The sequence below is a fragment of the Mauremys reevesii genome, linkage group 1 (genome assembly GCF_016161935.1).
Source record: "Mauremys reevesii isolate NIE-2019 linkage group 1, ASM1616193v1, whole genome shotgun sequence".
NCBI classification, from domain to species: Eukaryota; Metazoa; Chordata; order Testudines; family Geoemydidae; genus Mauremys; species Mauremys reevesii.
The window spans coordinates 334204632-334229481 of NC_052623.1; the positions used below are offsets into that span (position 1 = coordinate 334204632).

Consider the following 24850-nt stretch of genomic DNA (forward strand, 5'->3'; position numbering starts at 1 on the left):
GTTAAGGGTGAGATTCCCCTGCTTATATACACATACTTGTGCTAACTCTCCTCAAGCTAGCACAGGTGTAAATAGCTGTGCAGCCACAGTAGCATGGGTAGCAGCAGTGGAGGCACAGTTTGGCTGTGCTGACTATGGGCATGGCTACACTTGCAGATGTAGAGCGCTTTGAGTTAAACCAGCCTTCGTAGAGCGCAGTAGGAAAAGCGCTGCAGTCTCTCCACACTGACAGAGCACTGGCGTGGCCACGTTAGCAGCTCTTGCAATGGCCACAGAGAGCAGTGCATTGTGGTAGCTATCCCAGCATGCAAGTGGCTGCAACGTGCTTTTCAAATGGGGGGAGGGGTGGAGTGTGACAGGGAGTGTGTTGTGTGTATGTGGGGGGAGAGAGAGTGGTTTTTTGGGGGGCTGAGAGCATGTCAGCGTGCTGTCTTGTATGTTCAGACAGCAGCAGACCTCCCCCCCACAGCATTCCACAGTAATGGTTGCTTTGCCTCAGAGCAGATAAGCATGCCAGCTGTCAAACGGAGCTTTCAAAGGGCATATCCAAAACAATGACAAGAGTGGCCACTTGACTTAAGGGGATTATGGGATGTTTCCAGATGCTGATCAGAGCATAGTAATGCAACATCTCATTCACACTGACTCTGGGGCGCTCCAGCGAGGGCGCATCAAACATTATTCTACTTGCCGAGGTGGAGTCAGAGCGCTCTACGTGCCTTGCCAGTGTGGATGGGTAGTGAGCTAGTGCACCTGAGGCTCCTTTAATGCGCTGTAACTCACAAGTGTAGCCAAGCCCTATGGATCCACCTGTTTCAGGTTAAAGTGCGTATCTGTATGGAAGTAGGGGAATTACTCCCTATCTTGTAGAGTAGACATTGCCTTATTTTAAGTATTGATAGCACAGTTCCCCACACTTGGGAGCACATGCTGTCTTGGCACTAAGCTATTGTGGCTCTGCACATGGTTTCTGGGACACCAACCATTTGGATGAGCAGTTATATAAGGAGAAGTAAGTGTGACCCAACTCCAGAGCCTTTTGTCTGCTACAGACCAAAAACTTCGAATCCTCCTCCTTTTTGTGGCCACTTGTTTCTTTGCTAATACAATTAGCTTGTTTTTAATTGTTATTCTGGTTGTTTCTTGTTGGATGTTTAAAAATGTATTTTAGTGTTAGGCTCAGCACCACGGTTTGGCTTGGTCAACGCCATTCACTTTGTGTTATCCAGTCAGTATGCTCTACAAACAAATAGAAACCTGCATGGTTCAAAGCATGGAGTCAAAGCTACACAAGCAGACAAAGGGAGAAGCTGAATCAGTTCTGAGGTGTCATCAAGTTTCTGCTCAGCACTGAAGTAGAACAGGTACCATGGATCTGATGAGACTTGAGGCTCATACTGAGTATTCGCACGTCCAAAACCCCTCTGCCTGACACTTCAGTATCTTAGGTCTCTGTCCCCCACTTCTGTAAATAGTTTCTGCAAGTCAGTTTTTTAATCCCACCCAGGTTTATTCTGCTCCAAGAGATTAATTTTAGCAAACTACATAATCCCTTCCTATATGGACTCTATCTGAGGATCAGTTTTTAATAAGATACTAATCTTTTGAAATCTGCAAAGACCAGCTACCTTGCACACACATTCTCTCAAGAAATCTGGCCCCAGCTATTGCATCAGTAAAGACATCTCCTCCTCGGGTCCAAGTGGCCATTGATGGCTTCTCACTCTCATCTGATTTGGATAATGATTTTCTGAAGGATCCTAGTAAGGAGGAATTTCAACCCATTATATTTTCCCTATGATGCCAGTGTGGTATTCTCTTTGATTTCACCCCCACATAACTTCTGGAGCTGCTGAGATTTCTTTGCATATATGATGGGAGCTCTAGATCTTGAACTTTCCAGGGTCTGTGTATAAATACACAAATCTGTGAATCGCAGTGGTTTCACTTTTTAGAGTTCCTTCAGCAGGGCTGGGTAGCAGTCCAGTTTAATAGATATTGGAACCATTTGAGACCATTTTCAGCCATTAGTGACTATGCCTTTGAAAATAACTATCTCCCTGGCATGATGGACAAAAATGTCTGCAGGGGACAGATTATTCTGGTATGGGCTCATTTGGATCACTAGATCCCTGTGCAGATACAGAATTTGTATCCGTATCCGATCCACGATCTTAAAAAATGGTCCGCGGATATAAAGCGGATAGCCGCAGATTTGAAGGGCTCTTTGGATCACCATGGAATTCAAGGCCTGTGGAAGTCAAGGACCTATAAATAGGTTAGAGTTATAGGTAATTCATCTATAATCAAATCTTACAGTCCATGAATTATTTTGGGGAAGTTCTGAATGTATGGCATGTATTATACAGGTGAGACTCAATGATCACATTCCGGCCTTTGAATCTGTGAATTAGAGGCAGAACAGTATTTTGCAGACACCATTGCAACCATGGAGTAAAGTGAACTGACAGAGTGGATCTCGCTCTCAGAACTATATCAAAAAGTTGTCAGGCTCTTGATGTATCCCTCCTCTTGCCCTTCATCTACCCAGAAAAAGTAACATCTTAGAAGATAACTTAACTTAAATTGGAGATACAGTGCTCAGCACAAGTGATCATTCAAGTAATTGTAGTATTCAGAAGTTTGGGTTCTCTTTAAATAGACTTGCTTTCAATAAGGGAAAATATGACATACCCATGGTTTCCCTCCCTCAGGATGAGGATTCAAGCAGTTGACTTCTTAGGCTGGAGTCAAGAATTCTTGTATGGCTCTTTATATCTGTTACCAAGAGTCTTCAGGACAGTCAGGCATGACAGAGTTGAGGTGATATAGCTCCAACTTGAGCTTGCCATTTCTGGTTCTCAGAGTTCCTACCTTGACTTTGGAACTTCCAGTTCATTTTACAGCTCTTCTGGATCTCCCTTCACAAACTCAGGGCCAGATTATTTATCCAGATCTGAAACCTCTGAATTTTGTAGCTTGGAATACAGCATGTTGCTGGACAAGTGTGAATCACTGACCTACTGTGAAATTCAGTTTACTGATCTTGTGCAGTGCAGTTTAATGTTTTTATTGCCTCAGTTTTCCCATCAGTAAAATGTGGCTGATGTTTCCCTACTTAGAAAGAATTAAATTTTTCTGTAAATCGCATAGGTTACTTGTAGACTGTTAGGATAAATTCAGGGGGGAGATACAGTTTTTGCCCAGGGATTGTCTAAATGGATCCAACTTGGTATACAAACATGTATGCCCTTGCAGGTGTTTCTGTGCCTTGAAAGTTTTAGGATACATTATATTATAGATTCATGGCATGAAATCTTGGCCTTGTAGATATTATGAGGAATTTTGCCACTGACTTCAAAAGGGGGTCCTTCATCCATAGATTTTAAGGCCTTGAGGGACTATTACAATCATCTAGTCCAGTAGTTCTCAAACTTTTGTATTGGTGACTCCTCTCACACAGCAAGCATCTGAGTGCGACCCCCCCCCCCAATAAATTAAAAACACATTTTTTTATATTTAACACTATGATGAATGCTGGAGGCAAAGCGAGATTTGGGGTGGAGGCTGACAGCTCGTTACCTCCACGGAATAACCTCGCGACCCTCTGAGAGGTCACGACCCTCAGTTTGAGAACCCCTGATTCTAGTCTGACCTCCTTCATTCGTACCATAAGACATAGAATTTCACTCAGTGATTCCTGTATCTAGATGAATAACTTCTAATTGAACTAGAGCATATTTGTAGAAATACATTCAACTGGATTTAGAGAGCCCAAGCGATGAAGAATTTATTACATCCCTGGATAATTTGTTCAAGTGGTGAATTACTATCATTGTTCAAAATGTGCATCTTATTTCCAGTTTGAACTTTACAGAGTTCAGCTTTCAGCCGCCGGATCTTGGAAAGCTACAGTCCTCCAGATGAAACTGCGTGTCTCAGAAGTGATTGTCTCTGAGAAGCATAAATCTGCTAACTGCAATTTGATACACACTTCTTCTTCGAGATGTGTTGCTCATGTGTATTCCACAGTAGTATTCCACAGTAGGTGTGCGTGCTTGCCACATGCACCAGTGCCAGAAGTTTTTCCTTTAGCAGTACCTGTACTGGGGGAGCACCGCTACGACCCCTGGAGTGGTGCCTCTGTATCGCGCTATAAGGGGAGCTGCGTGCTCCCCCCCCACCCTCAGTTCCTTCTTGCCTCCAGTGAAGATGGTCGGAACTTCGTGCTCCAGCTCTGCTGCAGCCTTTCTAATGACCTTAGTGGTACCGTTGCTAGAGTTAGTAGTTTCAGTTGTTAGAGTGGGCTTGGGGCATGCCCCGTGCCCCAGGTTTCAAGTCGTGCGACTCCTGTCGCCGTTCCATGCCAAGGAGTGATCCACATGCTGAGTGTCTCTGCTGCTTGGGTGAAACTCACGTGAGTGAGCACTGCAAGATCAGGTCATTCAAGCAGCGGACTAAGAAGGAGAGGGACATCAGGCTTCAAGCGCTCCTTATGGAATTGCGCTGGCCTCAACTCCGGCGCGCCGAGTGGACTCGGCGCCCGGCACCACGTCATTGGTGCGCAGCTAGGCCCTGCTCCACCAGCCGGCACCACTCCCCGTCCAAGAAGCAAGGGAAGGGCTCCACCTCACAGCGGCACCAGGAAAAGGAAAGGGGGGGGGCTGGTCCTGCGTCGGGCAGCCCTCGGGCTCAAAACCTCTGACTCATGCTGAGCGGAGCAGCCCAGCGCCATCCGCACGCGTCTCCTGCAGTCAGGATGCCATCGATGCTGGAGGCTCTACAGGCTGCACGGGACATTCTGAGCCTACCGATATCCGGGGCGCCGCCGGTGACGGGCCCTTGGTCCCATGGAAAGCTGCCGCTGGGTACTCGTCAGTCCCCCCCAGCACGGCACAGCTCTCACTCCGAGGACCGCTCCCTGCCTCATTTAACACACAGTGGCTGGTCAACTCACAGTTTACGCCCACCCTCGAGGTCCCTCCAGGCCACGTGGTGGGGGGCGCAGGCACCAAGAAAGACGCTGGAGACGCTCCTCCTCGCAGTGCAGTTACCGTAGCCGGTCCCGACACGATTGATGTCGATGCTCCCGCTCGGGTTCCCACGTTGCCAGACGTTACACATGGGACTCCCCTCATGATTCTCCAGCACCGGAGCACCGAAGCTCCCGGCACCGAGGAGAGTACCGGAGCAGCACTTCTGACAGGTCCCAGTCCCACGGAAGACGGTGTCACAGGCACCGCCGCTCCTACCGCTCCTATGGGACCACGTGCCCGACGGCGACCTTAGCTTTGGCACCCAGCTGCCCACCTCTTGGCTGCGCGGCTCCACTGGACCAACCAGCACAACTGGGCCCTCAGATTGGGCAGTGGCAAGGGGCCCCATGGCAGGGACAGTAGTGCCAGTGGGCACCATGGCCACCGGTGCCCACCCAGACGGGAACACACTTGGTGGCCGGGGCATCCCAGGCTCCCTCGGCCTCCCCATCTCAGCTGAGGAGCAGATCGGCAGGCCATGAGTCGGCAGCTCCGCGCCCGGACTCCGACCTGGGATCGATTTCCCTGGTACCGACCAAGGCCCGTGGCTCCATGCTGGCTCTCTCATCGATGCTGGAGGACACCATAACAACACCCCCACCCTCTATCCTGCAGGAGGATTTTAAGACACATCAAGACCTGCTAAAGCGGGTGACGTCCAACCTCCAGCTGCAGGCCGAGGAGATGGAGGGCCCATCTGACTCCCTTTTAATGTACTGTCTTCCTCGGCACCGGGCCGTTTGGTGCTACCCCTCCACCAGGGGGTGGCCAACATCTCTAACACCTTATGGCAAACTCCTGCCTCCTTGGCCCCGATCCCCAAGAAGTCTGAGAGGAAGTACTTCGTGCTGGTCAAGGACCATGAGTACCTCTATTCCCACCCGGCACCTAACTCGCTAGTGGTGGAATTGGTAAACCACCGAGAGCAACAGGGCCAGCCCCAAGAACAAAGATGCCAGAAGACTGGACTCCTTCGGTAGGAAATTTTATTCCTCTGCGAGTTTCCAACTCCGGGTGGCCAATCATCAGGCCTTGCTGAGCCGGTATGACTTCAGCCTATGGGAGTCCCTGCCAAAGTTCGAACCTCTCCTCCCGGAGTGAGACAGAAAGGACTTTAAGGCTCTGGTGGATGAGGGGGTGGCGGTGGCCAAAGCGGCCCTTCAGGCAGCATCGGACGCAACCAACACAGCAGCCCGTTTGATGGCATCCATGATATCTATGCGCAGGGCATCATGGCTCCTCCTGTCCGGGCTATCGGCGGAGGCCCAGTCCCTCATGCAGGACCTACCGTTTGATGGGAAGGCTCTGTTTGCAGATCAGACAGACGTCAGACTGCACGGGATGAAAAATTCCCATACCATTCTGAAAACCTTGGGCCTCTACATCCCTCCAGCTAAAACCTTGGGCCTCTACATCCCTCCGTAGCCATTGGTTTAACCTGCAGGAAGCAGATACGGGCCCCTGTACAAGAGGCCGAGAGACCAGAAGCGCCGGTCTCAGTGGCAGTCCCGCTCTGCCCCGCAACCAGGGCCCTCTAAGGACAAAAGGCAGGGAAAAAGGCAGTTTTGACTATTTGCAAGGGGGTACCAGGGCAGTTACCAGGGAGACCCCCCCTATTAATAAAGTTTCTGTTCTGCAACCATTTGTCTGCCTTCTGCAGGATGTGGTCCCATATAACTTCAGACCAATGGGTCCTCAACACCGTTTCCAGGGGCTACATGTTGCAGTCCAGCTCACCCCCGCCCAACCACCCCCCCTCCCTGATGGGCCCGGGGGACCTGGAGCATGCCCACGTCCTAGGGCAGGAGATGGAGCGACTACTATACCTGGGGGCGGTGGAAAGAGTTCCAGTAGAATTCCAGAGCAAGGGTTTCTACTCCCGTTATTTCCTGATCCCAAAGGCAAAAGGGGGTCTCAAGCCCATCCTGGACCTACGGGATCTCAACCATTTTCTGGTCTGCTCCAAGTTCCGCATGGTATCCCTGGCCTCTATTATCCCCTTCCTGGACCTGGGGGATTGGTATGTGGCCCTGGACCTTCAGGATGCATATTTTCACATCCATATTTTCGAGGGGCACAGACGCTTCCTCCACCTCCTAGCGGGGCTAGACCACTACCAGTTCACGGTCCTCCCTTTGGCCTTTCCACAGCACCTAGGGTCTTCACAAAGTGCATGGCTGTAGTAGCGTCCTACCTCAGATGGAAAGGGGTCCAGATCTTCCTATACCTGGACGATCGACTTCTCAAGGGCAGCTCTCAGTCCCAGGTAAGGGCCCACGTAGAGCTGCTCCTGTCCATGTGCACCGATCTCGGCCTAGTGGTGAACAAGACCAAATCAACACGAGTTCCAGTGCAGCGCATAGAGTTCATTGGGGCACTGCTGGACTCCTCAAGGGCCACAGCCTCTCTCCCACGGAGCAGGTTTGAGGCCCTGAAAGATCTCATCTCCTTGGTCACGGCCTTTCCGGTGACAATGGCGAGAGCGTGCCTTCGGATCCTGGGGCACATGGCGGTGTGCATGTACGTGGTCCACCACGCCAAGCTCCGAATGAGGCCCCTCCAGCTCTGGCTAGCCTCCCAGTTCTCCCAGGCCTGGAACGGGCTAGGCAAGGTTCTCATGGTGCCGTCCCCGATACTTGCTCCCTGCAATGGTGGTCTTACCCGAGCGACATGCTGCAAGGGGTTCCTTTTCGGAAGGTGACCCCGTCTTTAGACCTCGTGTCCGATGCGTCGTACTTTGGCTGGAGAGCTCACACAGGGAACATGCAAACCCAGGGGTTGTGGTCGACCTCGGACTTGTCACTCCACATAAATGTCAACGAGCTCAGGGCGATATGGTTGGCATGTGTTGCCTTCAACACGCACCTTCGCGGCAAAGTGGTCAGAGTCCTGACGGACAACACCGCCGCGATGTATTACATCAACAGGCAAGGCGGGACTCGTTCCTCAGCCCTCTGTCGGGAAGCCCTGAGCCGATGGGAGTTGTGTATAGCCCACAATTTCTCCCTGAGGGTGTTCCACTTACCAGGCGTCCACAATACGCAAGCCGATCGCCTCAGCAGGGTTTTCTCCCCCCAGTACGAGTGGTCGCTCGACTCAGAGGTCACTCACTGGCTTTTCCGAGACTGGGGAGTTCCCCAGGTCAACCTCTTCACAACCCGCCAGAACTGGTGTTGCCCCTGGTTCTGCTCCGGAGGGGAGTGGGAAGGAGCACAATCTCTGATGCCTTACTCCTGCAGCGGTCGGGCCAGCTTTTCTATGGTTTCCCACCGTTCCCCCTTAGTGGCAGAGTCCTGCAAAAAGTAAAAGAAGACAGAGTGCACGTCATCCTCATAGCCCGACCTTGGCCCCATCAACACTGGTACGGGACCCTACTGGACCTTCTGGTGGCCCCTCCAAGGAGGCTATCGCTACGCCTGGACCACCTCTCCCAGGATGGGGGCCGCCTCCTTCATCCCAATCTGACTGCTCTCCACCTGACAGCATGGCTGCTCAGTGGCTAGACGAGGAGGAGAGGAGGTGTTCTGAGGAAGTCAGGCAGGTCCTCCTCAAAAGTAGGAAGCCGTCCACACGCCGCACGTACTTGGCAAAGTGGTCCAGATTCTCCAGGTGGGCCGGGGAGAGGGGAACCTCCCCATTGACCGCACCACTCTAGCTTATCCTTGTGTATTTCCTGTCCCTTAGGACCCAAGGGATGGCACCTGCCTCTATCAGGGTACACCTGGCGGCCATATCGTCCTTCCACCCGCCGGTGCAGGGGCACTTGGTCTTCTCCCATACTATGACCTCCCGCTTCCTGAGAGGCCTTGACCGTTCATTCCCCTGTGCTAGACCCCCTGTGCAGCAATGGGACCTAAACCTGGTGTTGTCCCGCCTCACGGGGCCTCCCTTTGAACCCTTGGCCATGTGTTCCTGGTCTCACCTCTCATGGAAGGTAGCAATCACCTTGGCCCGCCATGTTTCTGAACTCAGGGCCCTGACCTCGGGACCCTCATATATGGTCTTCCATAGGGATAAAGTCCAGCTTCGCCCACATCCGGCATTTCTCCCGAAGGTAGTCTCCACGTTCCATATGGAACAAGACATCTTTCTTCCCGTGCTCTGTCCTAAGCCCTATTCCTCCAACGAGGAACGCGGCCTTCACACGCTCTATGTGCGTAGGGCGCTAGCTTTTTGTCTGGATCGAACCAAGCTGTTCTGGAAATCCTCGCAACTTTTTGTTGCTTCGGCCGAGCATGGGAAGGGTAGCCTATCTCCACCCAGAGTCTTTCCAGCTGGATTACCTTGTGCATACGCACGTGCTATGATCTGACAGGGGTTTCCCCGCCTCTGATCGTCAGGGCACACTCAACGAGGGCTCAGGCCTCATCGGCTGCCTATGTAGCTCATGTCCCTATCCTGGACATCTGTAGGGTGGCCACTTGGGCCTCAGATCACATGTTTACTTCGCATTATGCGATTGTCTCCCAAACTAGGGATGACACCGGGTTCAGCATGGCAGTACTGCATCCTGGGAATTTGTAAATCCTACCCACCTCCAACACATATAGCTTGGAATCACCTACTGTGGAATACATATGAGCAAGCACTCGAAGAAGAAAAGACAGATACCTGTTCCGTAACTGGTGTTCTTCGAGATGTGTTGCTCATGTCTATTCCACATCCCGTCCTCCTTCCCCTCTGTCAGAGTTGCAAGAAGGAACTGAGGGTGGGGGGAGCGCGCAGCTCCCCTTATAGCGCGATATAGAGGCGCCACTCCAGGGGTCGCAGAAGTGCTCCCCCAGTACGGGTACTGCTAAAAGAAAAACTTCCAGCACCGGTGCACGTGGCGAGCACGCACACCTACAGTGGAATACTACTGTGGAATAGACATGAGCAACACATCTCGAAGAACCCCAGTTACGGAACAGGTAACGGTCTTTTTGACAGCATTACTGTCTTGGTTTGGCTTCAGAATCTTGTGTCCAATTAAGGTGAGCACTCAGCAATCTTTATTTAACTGGTTTTCTTCAGAATCACCTCCTTTAAGGGTTGATGCTGTTAATTAACTTCCCAACAGGAAGGATCTGTGTTGATGATACTCACAGGTGACAGATTTCTTACCGAGTAAATTCAATCTCCGGGAATTACCAGATAGATTGATAGCGTAGATCCACACTCCCTATCTGTTTCTCCAGTTCTTCAATCTAAGGCATAGATTCTGATTAAGTACAAAAAAATGGACTGGGGTTAAGGCTTGCTGCTCCTTTTGAAGCCTTGGATATGAATCGTCAGTGCTGCAAGGGAGCATTCTCTCTAGAGTTGCGGTTCTCAACGAGGGGTCTGGGGTAGTGTTCCCGCTAATTTTTTGCATCCATGTGTGGAATTAATTTTGTTATGTGTACCAATATGGAGGTGATGTGTTATTGGTGCACATAACGAAATTCATGTGGTGGGGGTGGGGCCGAGGGGTTCGGCATGTGGGAGGGGGCTCATGGCTGGGGCAGAGGGTTGGGGTGTGGGGGGATGAGGGCTCTGGCTGGGGGTGCGGGCTCTGGGGTGAGTCTGGGGATGAGGGGTTTGGGGGTGCGGGGGGGGCTCAGGGCTGGAGCAGAGGGTTGGGGTGCAGCGGGTGTGGGCTCTGGGGTGGGGCCAGGGGTAAGGGGTTTGGGATGCAGGCTGCCCCAGGACCGTGGTGGGGAGAGATGACTCCCCCCAGCCCTCTCTCGCTGCAGCAGCTCAGGGCTGGGGCAGAGGCACCACTCCCCAGCTGCAGCAGCTCCTCCCCTGGCCAAGGCAGGTCCGCGCTGGGGCTGGCAGGGAAGGGCGCCTCTCCCCGCTGCAGCCATGAGCGCGGGGCTTAATAGGCAGCAGCGCAGCTTAGAGGGAACATAGGTCTGGGGCCTCCTGGGGGCCACGGACAGATTTCAGGGGGTCCGCCAAAATAAACCAGAAAGCAGGGCTGGCGTTAGACTCACTGGGGCCGAGGGCTGAAAGCCGAAGCCCAAGCAACTTGGCTTCACAGAGCCCCCTGTGGTTTGAGGCCCTGGGCAATTGCCCTGCTTGATATCCTGTAATGCTGGCCTTGGCTTTTAATCTACTGGATATACAGAAAAACTGTTGTTGTGGCAGAGGTGGGCTGTGGAATTTTTATGGGAGGCCTCAGAAAGAAAAAGATTGAGAACCCCTGCTCTAGAGAGTTCTGACCATGACTCCAAGAGCAGGTGCACTTTCTCCCAAGACTGTACTCAAGGAACTTCTGTTACCAGGTAAGTAACCTTTATGAGATTTAAGTTTAGTTATACGTCCTTTGGAAACACTTGCTTTGAAAGTAATTCTCTCTGTTTTAACATTTGACATTTCATTGTCAAAATTCTAAGATTGGTTATTTCTGAAATACCTATGAATGTGTCTGTTATTTCCTAGGCATTTGAGCTTGCAACTGGAGATTATTTGTTTGAACCACATTCTGGTGAAGACTATTCCAGGGATGAGGGTATGTATCTTCTGAGATGTTTGAACAGCTTACAGTAGTGTTTATCTGTGTATTTGAGTAAACTGTTGATAAACGTGTTTTGGTATCAGATTGTAAATTCAGATTTTTTCTTTTTAAGTCCCATCGGTAGCATTAGGTGGGCAAACGCCCTTCAGCAGACACATTCATCTTGCTTAACAGCAGCCTGAAGGAATTAGCCTACTTTCTTGTAAGATTTGCATATGTGTGAAAACCTGATTGTGAAATAATAGAGCATTTTAGTTACAAAAAGCAACACAATTGAATTTTAATGTATCTTCTGTTTATTAGAATAGATGTTTACATTTGTGTATATATTGTTTGAAGTAGCTGGTTACTAATTAAAAAAAAACAACAGAATTAACTCCTGCTTCCATCTGTATACCTGTCCATTTCCATGCTTGTGTGCTTGTAATGCCCCTTGCAGCGGTAACATGGGCATCATTCATTGTTCCTAAATGCTACTAATGATGCCAGAGTTCTGCTGATCCTGGAAACCTGTGCATGGGTTTGCTGCAAACATTGTTGATTTGAAACAATTTCTGATTTTTTACTAATTCCAGTTTCTTTCCTCTTCTTTTTATCCCATCCTTTCCCTGCCCTTCCCACTCCTGTGCCCTTTTTTTCTCTCCTTCATAGACCACATAGCACACATCATAGAGCTGCTAGGCAATATCCCAAGGCACTTTGCTCTATCTGGAAAATATTCTCGGGAATTCTTCAATCGCAGAGGTAGTACCTCTTCTTTTTGAAAGGCGCCGTGATGCAGACAGAAGTGGAATAGCAGTTGCTGGTTGTAACGCATACCAATAAGGAGCATTTTCTCAAGTCATATAACAAAAATCTATCCCTGCTCTATATAAACATTAACAAATTAAAAACAAAAAGCTATGAAGAACTCATTTTTTTTAGTTGCACTAATTTAAAGGGAACAATTGATGACATCTTTTAAATCACCTTATTGGTAAAATCTTATCTTTAAAGGCTGCGCTTCAGTGATTTTGGATGAAGACGTTTTCCTGGAAGTGCCTTTCCAAATTAGCCATTAAAAGTGTCTTGTCCACACACACATTAGTTTTCTTACATTTTTTGACCAGGATCAATCTATTTCTGTCTGTACCGGGCCAGTGTTAGTGTGTGCATGCAATGTACTGATTAAACTGTTGTATGTTTCTGTTTTGCTGGCAATGTTCTCCAATGCAGATCACATAGCATTGATCATTGAACTGCTGGGAAAAATCCCTCGAAAATACGCTATGTTGGGGAAATATTCCAAGGAGTTTTTCACCAAAAAAGGTAACGGTATTTATGCAACACTAATTTAAAGCATAGTACTATCCAAAAGGAGAAATTGTACGTTCATTTATGATTACTGAAGAAATATATCAATTTAAGTGAGGACACCATGTTAAAGAAGAGTCCTGATAAATGTGAAATCACGATTCTTTGAAGAGCAGGAAGTTGCAGAATAAAAACCGTTTCCCTGTATCATTTATATTACATGGTGTACTCAACAAAGTTATGGATATTAAGTAAAATATCTATGAAACCCTAGTGAACTGCTTAAATATGTGCAGTGTATCAAATATGCCCTAATGTTTAACCCATTTCAGTTGATGTTTTATACGAAATAACTGTCAGGGAATATGCACTTTCTGGTACCATGGAAAGGAGTTAAAATACTTTCTGGAAAATATCAGTTATCTGGTTTTCATCTTATTTAGTGTTCAAGCAAACCCTCTTTATATGGGTCAAACTGAGGGATCGGATAAGTGAGCACTCAACACAGAGATCATATATCCTGCCATTATCTTACCATTTGTGTTTAGACTGAGTGCAGAAAGGATAGTTTTGTGTCACAAGGGTGGGTACAGCTTCTATCCTCTGTCTGGATAGCACTGTTTCACGTTAAGTATCACAGTACATTTAAAACAAATTTTTGCCCTGTGTATGGTGTGGCACAGGACAAAAATGTTTTTAATGTAATATGTCGTTCCCTTGATTCCATTGCCTTTTTGTCTTTGATTAGGTTAGTAGAATTAAACTAATATAAGTTCCTTTTTTAAAATTTGTGGTAATATGGGGGAATCATTCTGTTGTCAAGTTGCAGTATCTCCTGTGTCTCTTGCTAGTTTCTCTTCTCATTCAGTTGACCATATTCTTTTAATTATTTGTGAAAAAAAATAATGGATAATCTACTTGTCTAAAATTAAGTTAATACTAATAGATATTTTCAGAAGCTCTCTTCAGCAGGCCATGGAAAACACCAGCTTAGAATAGCACTTATAATGGCAGAGCATTAAAAAATCTAATTTTAAAAAATTAATTAAAAAATTAAAAAAAGACCTCATAATTAAATTCATGGTGATAAGTGGTGATGTTTGGTGGTTAAGCAGCAATAGGGACTGCTGAGTTCTATTCCCAAATCCAGCACTGATTCATTGTGGTGGTGAGTTTAATGCACACATAAACTGCCGTTTCAGTTATTATTCTCTTCATAAGGATTGTGATGAAGGTCATGTTGGCTGAAATACCAGTTTAGCACAGATTGACCATCTTTTTGTTGTGAAGGAATTAAAACCTTAAAATTACCTAGAAATTAAGTCATTAATTGCAGTTGTCTGTGCTGTACAGAAGAGGAAACTTTACTATTAAGGACATCTTAATCCTTTTGGGCAGTTTGTAAAAGTAATACAGTCAGCTGTGTCAAAATTCTGTCTAACTCATTCTCCTTTCTAATAGTTAATTGGCTTGGTATTTTTTTTTTTTTTAGATTGATGATAAAACTAAAAAGAACCCTTAGTCCTATAGAGGAGTAGTTCTGGTGGCCTTTTTGTAGGAACCATTTAATTGTGATTTGTTCTTCTTTATTAAATAAGCTGTTCATTACCAATTGATGATTCTGATTATATCAATTAATATTGTTCATGGTCATGGCTGATCCTGGCAGGAAACTGGGCTTCAAACACTGCTCCAGCTGTGTAAAGTAGATAAAAGTAATGATTTACTTTTATTTTTTTAATTTAAATCAATTTAAGTTTAAATCAGAATTTTTATTTACATGTTAAGTCTTTACATTCTTCCCAGTGCTAGACTGGATGTATGCACTTGTTACTTTAATTAATTTTCAAATAAGAATTTAGGATTTTACATAGATTTTTTTTCCACTAAGACGTTTTCACACTTAAAATGCTCAGGCTGAAAAATACAAGTCCCAGGCTTCATGAACATCCTTACTGTGAAAATAACATGAACCCATAAACAAGACTGATAAATAGCCAGACCATAGAAACTGCAAATTATAATGGATGAGCAGTCAGTGGGGCTTGTACACCTGAGTCACTTAGATGCTTGTGAAAATTTCACACTTATCTAAATGTGGGCTTAGAAGTCCAATTTTAGCCTCCTGTTTTTACAAATATCCTCTGTGTACCAAAAAATACAACTCTAGCCTCTGTTGCTGCAAATAATTATTCACATATTTAACTTTAAGTACTGGAGTAGTCTCATTGAAGTCAATGGCACTATTCATGTGAGTAAAATTTATTACTTTGTGTTTTCAGGCTCAAGGCCTTAATTTTCTATATTTCGATTTTTTATAGTTTTGTAAAATTCATACAAGACCTTTGCATTAGTAGAATTTAAAAAAAAAACCCTAAAAACCCAGCATTTATAATTTGGTTCATTGTCAGTTGAAGTCCCAATAGCCCAAATCAAATTTAGGTTTACAAAGCCTCAACTGGATTTAAATCGATTAACAAAAATCAAGTGATGTAAAGCAATGATTTAAATCACTCTCCTCTGCAGCTGTGGCCCCAGTCTGAATACTGACTCCCTCGAGTGCTATTTGTGTCCTTTACCACTCAAGGAAGGTCCAAGCTGCTTGTTATGGAGGAGGCATTGAAAGCCCAGAATGTCTGTTGCCTTCTCCATGTCAAATACTGTGGTAGAACTGATCCCCCTAGACTGGGACTGCCTCACATCTAAATGCTGTGAATAAGTCTAGCCAGTCAATTAGATCAGAGGGCGCTGTTGAAGCACACACTGGTTGGAAAGTCATTCACAGCAGAAGGCTATGAAGAAGGTTTGGGGAGAAGAGCTGCATTTAAGGATTGAGTTTAAAGGGGTCTTTTGTTTCAACTGTCAGCTAGACTGAAGAAGAGAAAACATGCTTACAAACTGTCTGACACTGGCCAGAAAACATCAGAGGAGCTAGAGGGTTGGAATTTTTAATAATATTTGAAATTATTAATATGGGAAACCACAAACATTAATTAACCATAAATTATGTTATTAAAGCCAGAGGCCAAATGGTACTTATATAATTGCCATAAACATGCTTTAAAAGCCTACATAGTAAGTAATTTACTACATCCAAACAGCAACAAAACATTTTTAAGCATTTGATCAAGATACTTACAAACCGGGCTAAACCCAGGGGTGTTTAGACCCATATTGGTTGGCTCCAGTGTGGTCAGGTAGGTATTAGCAATGAACCCTTTAAAAAACAAATAGTGTCATTGCCAGTTACTGACTTCAGCTAAAATCTAGTTTGAGAAAATTCACTCCTATTTTCAGTCTTCATCCAGATAAGATTTACAGCCTCCTTGCTTCCCAAGGCCTTTTCTCCCTGCTGACCAACAGTACAGTGGAAAGGTTTGAGCTTGTTTCTTTAAAGTCAGTTTTTGGAACATAAGAACAGCCATACTAGGATAGACCAATGGTCCATCTGTCCCAATATCTTGTCTTTCAACAATGGCCAGTGCCAGGTGCTTCAGAGGGAATGGACATTTTCAGAGAACTATGCACAATGACTCCAAAATCTCTTTCTTGAGTGGTAACAGCTAATTTAGACCCCATCGTTTTATATGTATAGTTGGGATTATGTTTTCCAATGTGCATTACTTTGAATTTCATCTGCCATTTTGTTGCCCAGTCACCCAGTTTTGCAAGGTCCCTTTGTAACTCTTCACAGTCTGCTTTGGACTTAACTGTGTTGAGTAGTTTTGTATCATCTGCAAATTTTGCCACCTCACTGTTTACCCATTTTTCCAGATAATTTATGAATATGTTGAACAGTACTGATCCGAGTATAGGCCCCTGGTGGACACCATTTACCTCTCTCCATTCTGAAAACTGACCATTTATTCCTACCCTTTGTTTCCTATCTTTTAACCAGTTACTGATCCATGAGAGGACCTTCCCTCTTATCCCAGGACAACTTATGTGGCTTAAGAGCCTTTGGTGAGGGACCTTGTCAAAGGCTTTCTGAAAATCTAAGTACTATATCCACTGGATCCCACTTGTCCACATGCTTGTTGACCCCCTCAAAGAATTCTAGTAGATTGGTGAGACATGATTTCCCTTTACAAAAAACATGTTGATTCTTCCCCAACAAATCATGTTCATCCATGTGTCTGATAATTCTGTTCTTTCCTGTAGTTTCAACCAGTTTGCCTGGTACTGAAGTTAGGCTTACCAGTCTGTAATTGCTGGGATCACCTCTGGAGCCTTTTTTAAAAACAGGTGTCAGATTAGGTATCCTCCAAGAAGGTATGCTCCAAGAAGCAGTCATTTAAGGCAGCGGTTCTCAGACTGTGGGTTGGGACCCCAGAGTGGGCCGTGACCCCATTTTAATGGGGTCACCAAGGCTGGCTTAGACTTGCAGGGGCCTGAGGCCAAAGCCTGAGACCCACCACCCGGTGCCGAAGCCCAAGGGCTTCAGCCTGGGATGACAGGACTTGGGTTACAGGCTCCCTGTCTGGGGCTGAAGCCTTTGGGCTTCTGCTTTGTTCCCCCTCCCCTGGGCAGTGGGACTCAGGCTTCAGTCCCCCCTCCTGATGTCGTATAGTAATTTTTGTTGTCAGAAGGGGGTCGCGGTGCAATGAAGTTTGAGAACCGTGATTTAAGGTGTCAAGAAAGTTTATCTTTGCATCCTGTCCTGAGGTGACATGTACCCAGTCAATGAGAATTTGAAAGTAGAAGGCAGCTTGGGTGAAAGTGATCATGAAATCATAGAGTTCACAATTCTAAGGAAGGGTAGAAGGGAGTACAGCAAAATAGAGACAATGGATTTCAGGAAGGCGGATATTGGTAAGCTCAGCGAGCTGATAGGTAAAGTCCCAGGGGAATCAAGACTGAGGGGAAAAACAGCTGAGGAGAGTTGGCAGTTTTTCAAAGGGACGCTATTAAGGGCCCAAAAGCAGGCTATTCCGCTGGGTAGGAAAGATAGAAAATGTGGCAAAAGACCAGCTTGGCTTAACCACGAGATCTTGCATGATCTAAAAAATAAAAAGGAGTCATATAAAAAATGGAAACTAGGACAAATTGCAAAGGATGAATATAGGCAAACAACACAGGAATGCAGGGGCAAGATTAGAAAGGCAAAGGCACAAAATGAGCTCAAACTAGCTACAGGAATAAAGGGAAACAAGAAGACTTTTTATCAATACATTAGAAGCAAGAGGAAGACCAAGGACAGGGTAGGCCCACTGCTCAGTGAGGCGGGAGAAACAGTAACAGGAAACTTGGAAATGGCAGAGATGCTTAATGACTTCTTTGTTTCGGTCTTCACCGAGAACTCTGAAGGAATGCCTAACACAGTGAATGCTAATGGGAAGGGGGTAGGTTTAGAAGATAAAATAAAAAAAAGAACAAGTTAAAAATCACTTAGCAAAGTTAGATGCCTGCAAGTCACCAGGACCTGATGAAATGCATCCTAGAATACTCAAGGAGCTAATAGAGGAGGTATCTGAGCCTCTAGCTATTATCTTTGGAAAATCATGAGAGATGGGAGAGATTCTAGAAGACTGGAAAAGGGCAAATACAGTGCCCATCTATAAAAAGGGAAATAAAAACAACCCAGGAAACTACAGACCAGTTAGTTTAACTTCTGTGCCAGGGAAGATAATGGAGCAAGTAATTAAGGAAATCATCTGCAAACACCTGGAAGGTGGTAAGGTGATAGGGAATAGCCAGCATGGATTTGTAAAGAACAAGTCCTGTCAAACCAATCTGATAGCTTTCTTTGATAGGATAACGAGTCTTGTGGATAAGGGAGAAGCAGTGGATGTGGTATACCTAGACTTTAGTAAGGCATTTGATACGGTCTTGCATGATATTCTGATCGATAAACTAGGCAAATACAATTTAGATGGGGCTATTATAAGGTGGGTGCATAACTGGCTGGATAACCGTACTCAGAGAGTAGTTCTTAATGGTTCTCAACCCTGCTGGAAAGGTATAACAAGTGGGGTTCCGCAGGGGTCTGTTTTGGGACCGGCTCTGTTCAATATCTTCATCAATAACTTAGATGTTGGCATAGAAAGTATGCTTATTAAGTTTGCAGATGACACCAAACTGGGAGGGATTGCAACTGCTTTGGAGGACAGGGTCATAATTCAAAATGATCTGGATAAATTGGAGAAATGATCTGAGGTAAACAGGATGAAGTTTAATAAAGACAAATGCAAAGTGCTCCACGTAGGAAGAAACAATCAGTTTCACACATACAGAATGGGAAGAGACTGTCTAGGAAGGAGTACGGCAGAAAGGGATCTAGGGGTTATAGTGGACCACAAGCTAAATATGAGTCAACAGTGTGATGCTGTTGCAAAAAAAGCAAATGTGATTCTGGGATGCATTAACAGGTGTGTTGTGAGCAAGACACGAGAAGTCATTCTTCCGCTCTACTCTGCGCTGGTTAGGCCTCAACTGGAGTATTGTGTCCAGTTCTGGGCACCACATTTCAAGAAAGATGTGGAGAAATTAGAGAGAGTCCAGAGAAGAGCAACAAGAATGATTAAAGGTCTTGAGAATATGACCTATGAAGGAAGGCTGAAAGAATTGGGTTTGTTTAGTTTGGAAAAAGAGAAGACTGAGAGGGGACATGATAGCAGTTTTCAGGTATCTAAAAGGGTGTCATCAGGAGGAGGGAGAAAACTTGTTTACCTTAGCCTCTAAGGATAGAACAAGAAGCAATGGTCTTAAACTGCAGCAAGGGAGGTTTAGGTTGGACATTAGGAAAAAGTTCCTAACTGTCAGGGTGGCTAAACACTGGAATAAATTGCCTAGGGAGGTTGTGGAATCTCCATCTCTGTTGATATTTAAGAGTAGGTTAGATAAATGTCTATCAGGGATGGTCTAGACAGTATTTGGTCCTGCCATGAGGGCAGGGGACTGGACTCAATGACCTCTCGAGGTCCCTTCCAGTCCTAGAGTCTATGAATCTATGAATATGGAGATAGTTGAAATCCCTCTTTATTATTGATTTTCTTTTTTTTTTATAGCCTCTCTAATCTCCCAGAGCATTTCACAGTCACTATCGCCATCCTGGTCAGGTGGTCAGTCGTACATCCTACTGGTCTATTCCTATTATTCAAGCATAGCATTATGTCCATAGAGATTCTGTGGTACAGTTTGGTTCATTTAACATTTTTACTTCATTTGACTCTACGCTTTCCTTCACATATATTGCTACTCCCGCACCAGTATGACCTATTCTGGCCTTCTGATATATTTTGTACCCTGGTATTACTGTGTCCCATTCATTATCCTCATTCTACCAAGTTTCTGTGATGCCTATTATATCAATATCCTCATTTAATTTGAGGCACTTAAATTTACCCATCTTAGTATTTAGACTTCTAGCATTTGGGTATAATCACTTTTTAGCTGTCTGCCATTATGTGATGTACTTGAATGGGTCTCTTTTTCATTTGACTATTTCTTGTCAGATCCTACCCATATTTTATCATATGCCATCCTCCCCTCCTCACTAGGATATAGAGAAAGTCCATTAATAGATACTCCCCTAAGGGATGTCTCTGTCAGAACCATGTGCTACTCTGCACCCATTGGCTTTCCCCCAGCCCTTAAGTTTAAAAACTGCTCTATGACCTTTTTAATTTTACTTGCCCGCAATCCAGTTCCATTTTGATTTAGGCGGAGCCCATCCTTCCTGTATAGCAGAGGTCCCCAGAGTGTGTTGCGCATCCCCTAGGGGGGTATGGAGGAACCTCCAGAGGGGGGGTGCGGTGGTGCTTGGGCCAGCCCCCATGGGGGCTGGGAGGGAGCGTCTGCCCACCAGGTCCTCTCCACCCCCAGCCCTGCTCCGGTCCGCATGCCTGGCCCTGTCCCCAGCCTCGGTTGCTGGCTATGGCTCCATTCCCGAAGCTGGGAGCAATGCTGGGAGCAGAGCTGCACCTGGCCATGCAAAGGTTCCTCCGTTCCTAATAAATCTTAACCCCTCCTCTGTACCCCATTGTCTCATCCATGCACTGAGACTCTGCAGTTCTGCCTGTCTAACTGGCCCTGCAGGTGGAACTGGAAGCATTTCAGAGAATGCTACCATAGAGGTCCTGGACTTCAATCTCTTACCTAGCAGTCTAAATTTGGCCTCCAGGACCTCTCTCCTATCTTCCCTTTGTCATTTGTACCTACATGTACCATGACTACTGGCTCCTCCCCAGCACTACACAAGTCTTTGTAGATGTCTTGAGAGATCCACATCTTAGCACCTGGCAGGCAAGTCACCATGTGGTTCTCCTGGTCATCGCAAATCCAGCTGTGTAGTTTCTAATGATTGAATCCCCTATTGCTATTACTTGTTTGTTATTTTCTTAGTCTTGCTGCTGCAGCTCTAACTATACATCTTTCCGACACTGCAAGTAACAGCAATATTGCTTATTATTCTCACGGCCTTCTTTTACTTGCTGATTGGGCCTTTTCCTTACTAGCCACAAACCATAAAGCAGACATTATTTTCTTAACCAAGCTTAAAATAACGTTAATTCTTTTAATTTCATAGCCATCTCTACATTCTCCACCTTAAAACCCTGCATACTATATGGGTTTTACATTAAGCATTTCAAACATTCTTCTACAATTTTGCAACATCAAATACAAACTCAAAATTACAGTTACCACAATCACATAGAGAACTAACAAACTTTTGAATGACAGTCCTCACCATGGGTGTAATCCTTCTTTGTGTGCTTTTTCCCACCAGGAAAAGTTAGTTAACTCCTGAATTCCCTGTTCTTGGCTATTAAGCTTTTAAAATCCAGGCTCAAAGGAGGAATACAATGCCAAGACTTGGATACCTGCTTTTAAAGCATACTCCTGTAATCTAAACTCAGCCTGTAATTTAGTTATATTATGAAAAATGGGTTTGGGAAGTAAGGTCTTTCCATTTATCACCGCAGTGAATTTTGGCCAATGAAAATAACAGTTTTTGGGTCCATATCAAAAGTGGTTACTTCCAGCCACAACCCAACATTTATCTTTGCCAGCATAAGCAGTTTTGACTTCCCTGGTTCCTCAGTATCTATACTGTACTGTTTGGAGATTGCTTTTGGTGTCCCCCAAATGCAAGCAACAGGACAAGTCTGGAGCTTTCCATACTGTGTCATTATCTTGCAACAGTATTTGAGGAGGAGAAACAAACTCTTTTAAAATCTTATGTCTTCCAGTACTGCTACTGGTAATACTCTTAACAATGGTTTCAATGACCTGGTGTTCTGCAGTTTACTGGGATGGATAGCATAAGTGGCATAAGGACCCATGTGTCTTTTCCACAATTAACATGATGGTATTGGACCTGTGTGAGGTTTTTGTTTTGTTTTACACCAATCAGTATGATCTCTGTCATACTTGTGGTGATAAAAGTGGGAAATTTACCTTTCTCTATATCTGTGAGGGTGCCTTGACTTTGTGTAGTGCATACCCTCCATACACAGAACATGTTGTGGCCCTGGCTATTGTGCTGCTTTGATGATATTCATTGGTTTGGTTAACTATTTCTTTTACTTTATGCTGTACTTCCGGAAGCAAATTAACGATGTATATATGCATATTATATACATTCAAAAGTTCTTAATTAATGAGTTCTTTGCTTTGCTCATTCATTGGGCTCAGTACAGCTGCAGCTAGCTTGTGCTGCAATGCTCAGTCGTGTTCCCACCAGGTCTCTGCATCTGCCTGGTTTGAGATTGATGCTCTGGCTTCAAATGACCCTGGTACATCACTGGCGGATAGGCCCCACTGGCTTCACTTTGAATTGATTCAGGTGCCTTTACCTCTGCATTTTTATTAACAAGATCTTTCCCATAATCCTTTATCATTTTGCCATAAAATTGGCCAACCTGTTGCAGGCATATTCCTTTTGGCAAATGCAGTTAAATCAAATTAAACACAGTTACATGTATAAAATGAACATATTGTACAGCACTTCTTTAAGGAGCCTTAATAGCAATTCATCACTGGATCCTGCCTCCAGCTTGGGGCATTCTGGGTTTATTTCTTTTCAATGTATGGTATTTGTGCCACTCTTAGTTCTACCTTCCCTGATTCTCAAAAGGGTATATATCAATAAGCCCTTGTTTGATTACATTTTACAGGAAACACAAAACATGCATTATACCTAGTATACACATATGGAAAGTTCAAGGTACTATTCCCTAGATGGTCAGTTCTTACACAATCACCCTGTTTTTGCTTGTCCTCAGGTCACTTGCAGAATTATATGTGATATCCAGTAGCATTGTTTATTTCACATCGTAACTGAATTGGACTTTCAGCTGTCATTTCAATACATACTCAGATTGGGATTGTTGTTTCTGCATTTTATTGAGTCACGTTCTCCAAGCACAATCACACCTGCCTCTGTACACTACCAACATCCTGAAAAGCAAAGCACAAGTTCTGATGCTCTCGTATTGGGAACCCCTAAACAGTTTTAACTGAGTAGCACGTAGCCCTTGCTTTTAGGTCCTGATTCTATTCGTACTAGATCAATTGCAGCACTGGCGATTTGTATTACGTAGTAAGGGCTTTCCCATCATGATGCTGGAAACAGGGTTTTTTCTGGGATTAAATGCTCCATGACTCTGCTATTTTCTTGCTCGCTTCCTCGTGTCTGGAACGAGCTTTTACTTTAACCACATATACCGCTGAATTACCCAGTTTAGTTGCTTGTTTTCATACATAGCACAAAAGGGCTCGATAGCGTAAAAGCTTGTGATCTGCACTGCAAAATAAATTCATACTCCACCAAGGAGGAATGTTATTAAGGCATTACAGATCCTTTGAGAGTCTGAGCATATTTCACCAGCCCGTACTTGTTCTTTTTTACAGAGTGATAATGCCTCCCACGCCAGCAGCCAATTCCACATACAGCGCTGAGTGTGTACTGCATCTGCACTGCACAGTTTCAGCCTAAACCAAGGGAGCCCAAATTGCAAATTCTGTGACTGGGGTCCCTTTTTCAGATGACCCATCAACATATATTGTCAGAACCTTGAGGTGCAGCCCTTCAGAATTTAAATTAAGTACTGCATGTGATGGGTTGTCAGCCCGGGGTGCAGTCTGGGAGCCGTGGGAACTGCTGTGCCCCAAAGCCCCCCTTGCTGGGCAGGCCTCACTCCCTACACAAGAAAACTCCTGAAAACACCTGAGGAACAAAGAATGAACTGGGGGAGGTGCCTGGGGATTTCTAGCCTGTGTATGGGAACTTCGTGGACTGCTTATATCATCAATCAGGGTGAGAAATTGCTAATTCATGTCCAATCTATCTAGTATGTTAGGCTTAGTTTGTGTTTTTGTTTATTTGCTAGGTAATCTGCTTTGATCTGTTTGCTATCAGTTATAATCTCTTAAAACCTATATTTTCTGTAGTTAATAAACTTGTTTTATGTGTTACCATAACCAGTTGCTGTGCCACACTGCACGTTATAATAGGGGTGAGGGCCACTTTTCCAGGACACTCATGTGGAGTACCACAATTAACAGTCCTGCAGGCAAAGGTGAAGGTTGTTTCAGAGGACAGACTTCAATTTGGTGCTCTTCCAGTGGCAAGGACCACTGTGTCAATCTAGGACTAGACACTGTACCATCTTTGATTTTACCAGACAAAAAGATACTTTAAGGGAGTCTGAGCAGTGAACAGTTTTGTGTGTCCTAACCCTATCAGATATCTAAAATGTGTCAAAACATGTTTTTCACAGGGGGGTATCCTAATTTTCAACTCAATTCAGTACCTTGTAAACATAAGCAATACTTTTTTTTTTCCTGTCATGATAGTTCTGAGTTAACACAGCTGAAATGACTGTGTCCCTGGTTGCTACAAACAATGCAGAAGGTTTTGTATAATCTGGTGTGAAGAACTGGAGTTTGTGTTAAAACCTCTTTACACTGCTTGGGTATGCTGGGATGTGTCAATTCCCACCTCCCTTTTCAGGAGCTGGTACAGGGGTGCAGTGATTGCTTTGTAGTCAGACATGAAGCCTTGACAAAATCCTGTCATGCCCACCAGGGGATAGCA

The 24850-nt window shown here is 45.4% G+C and overlaps 1 protein-coding gene across 13 annotated transcripts in view; it reads left to right on the plus strand.

Moving 5' to 3' along the window:
* SRPK2 (SRSF protein kinase 2) overlaps positions 1 to 24850 on the plus strand; it is a 273846-nt gene that overhangs the window by 237861 nt on the left and 11135 nt on the right. For 10 of the 13 annotated variants that reach the window (XM_039517267.1, XM_039517333.1, XM_039517259.1 and 7 more), the window contains 3 exons: positions 11442 to 11511; positions 12169 to 12261; positions 12733 to 12825. In XM_039517267.1, the coding sequence (XP_039373201.1) occupies positions 11442 to 11511; positions 12169 to 12261; positions 12733 to 12825 (256 nt within the window). The remainder of the gene's footprint in view (positions 1 to 11441; positions 11512 to 12168; positions 12262 to 12732; positions 12826 to 24850) is intronic. The other 3 variants (XM_039517323.1, XM_039517354.1, XM_039517314.1) reach the window with 2 other exon arrangements.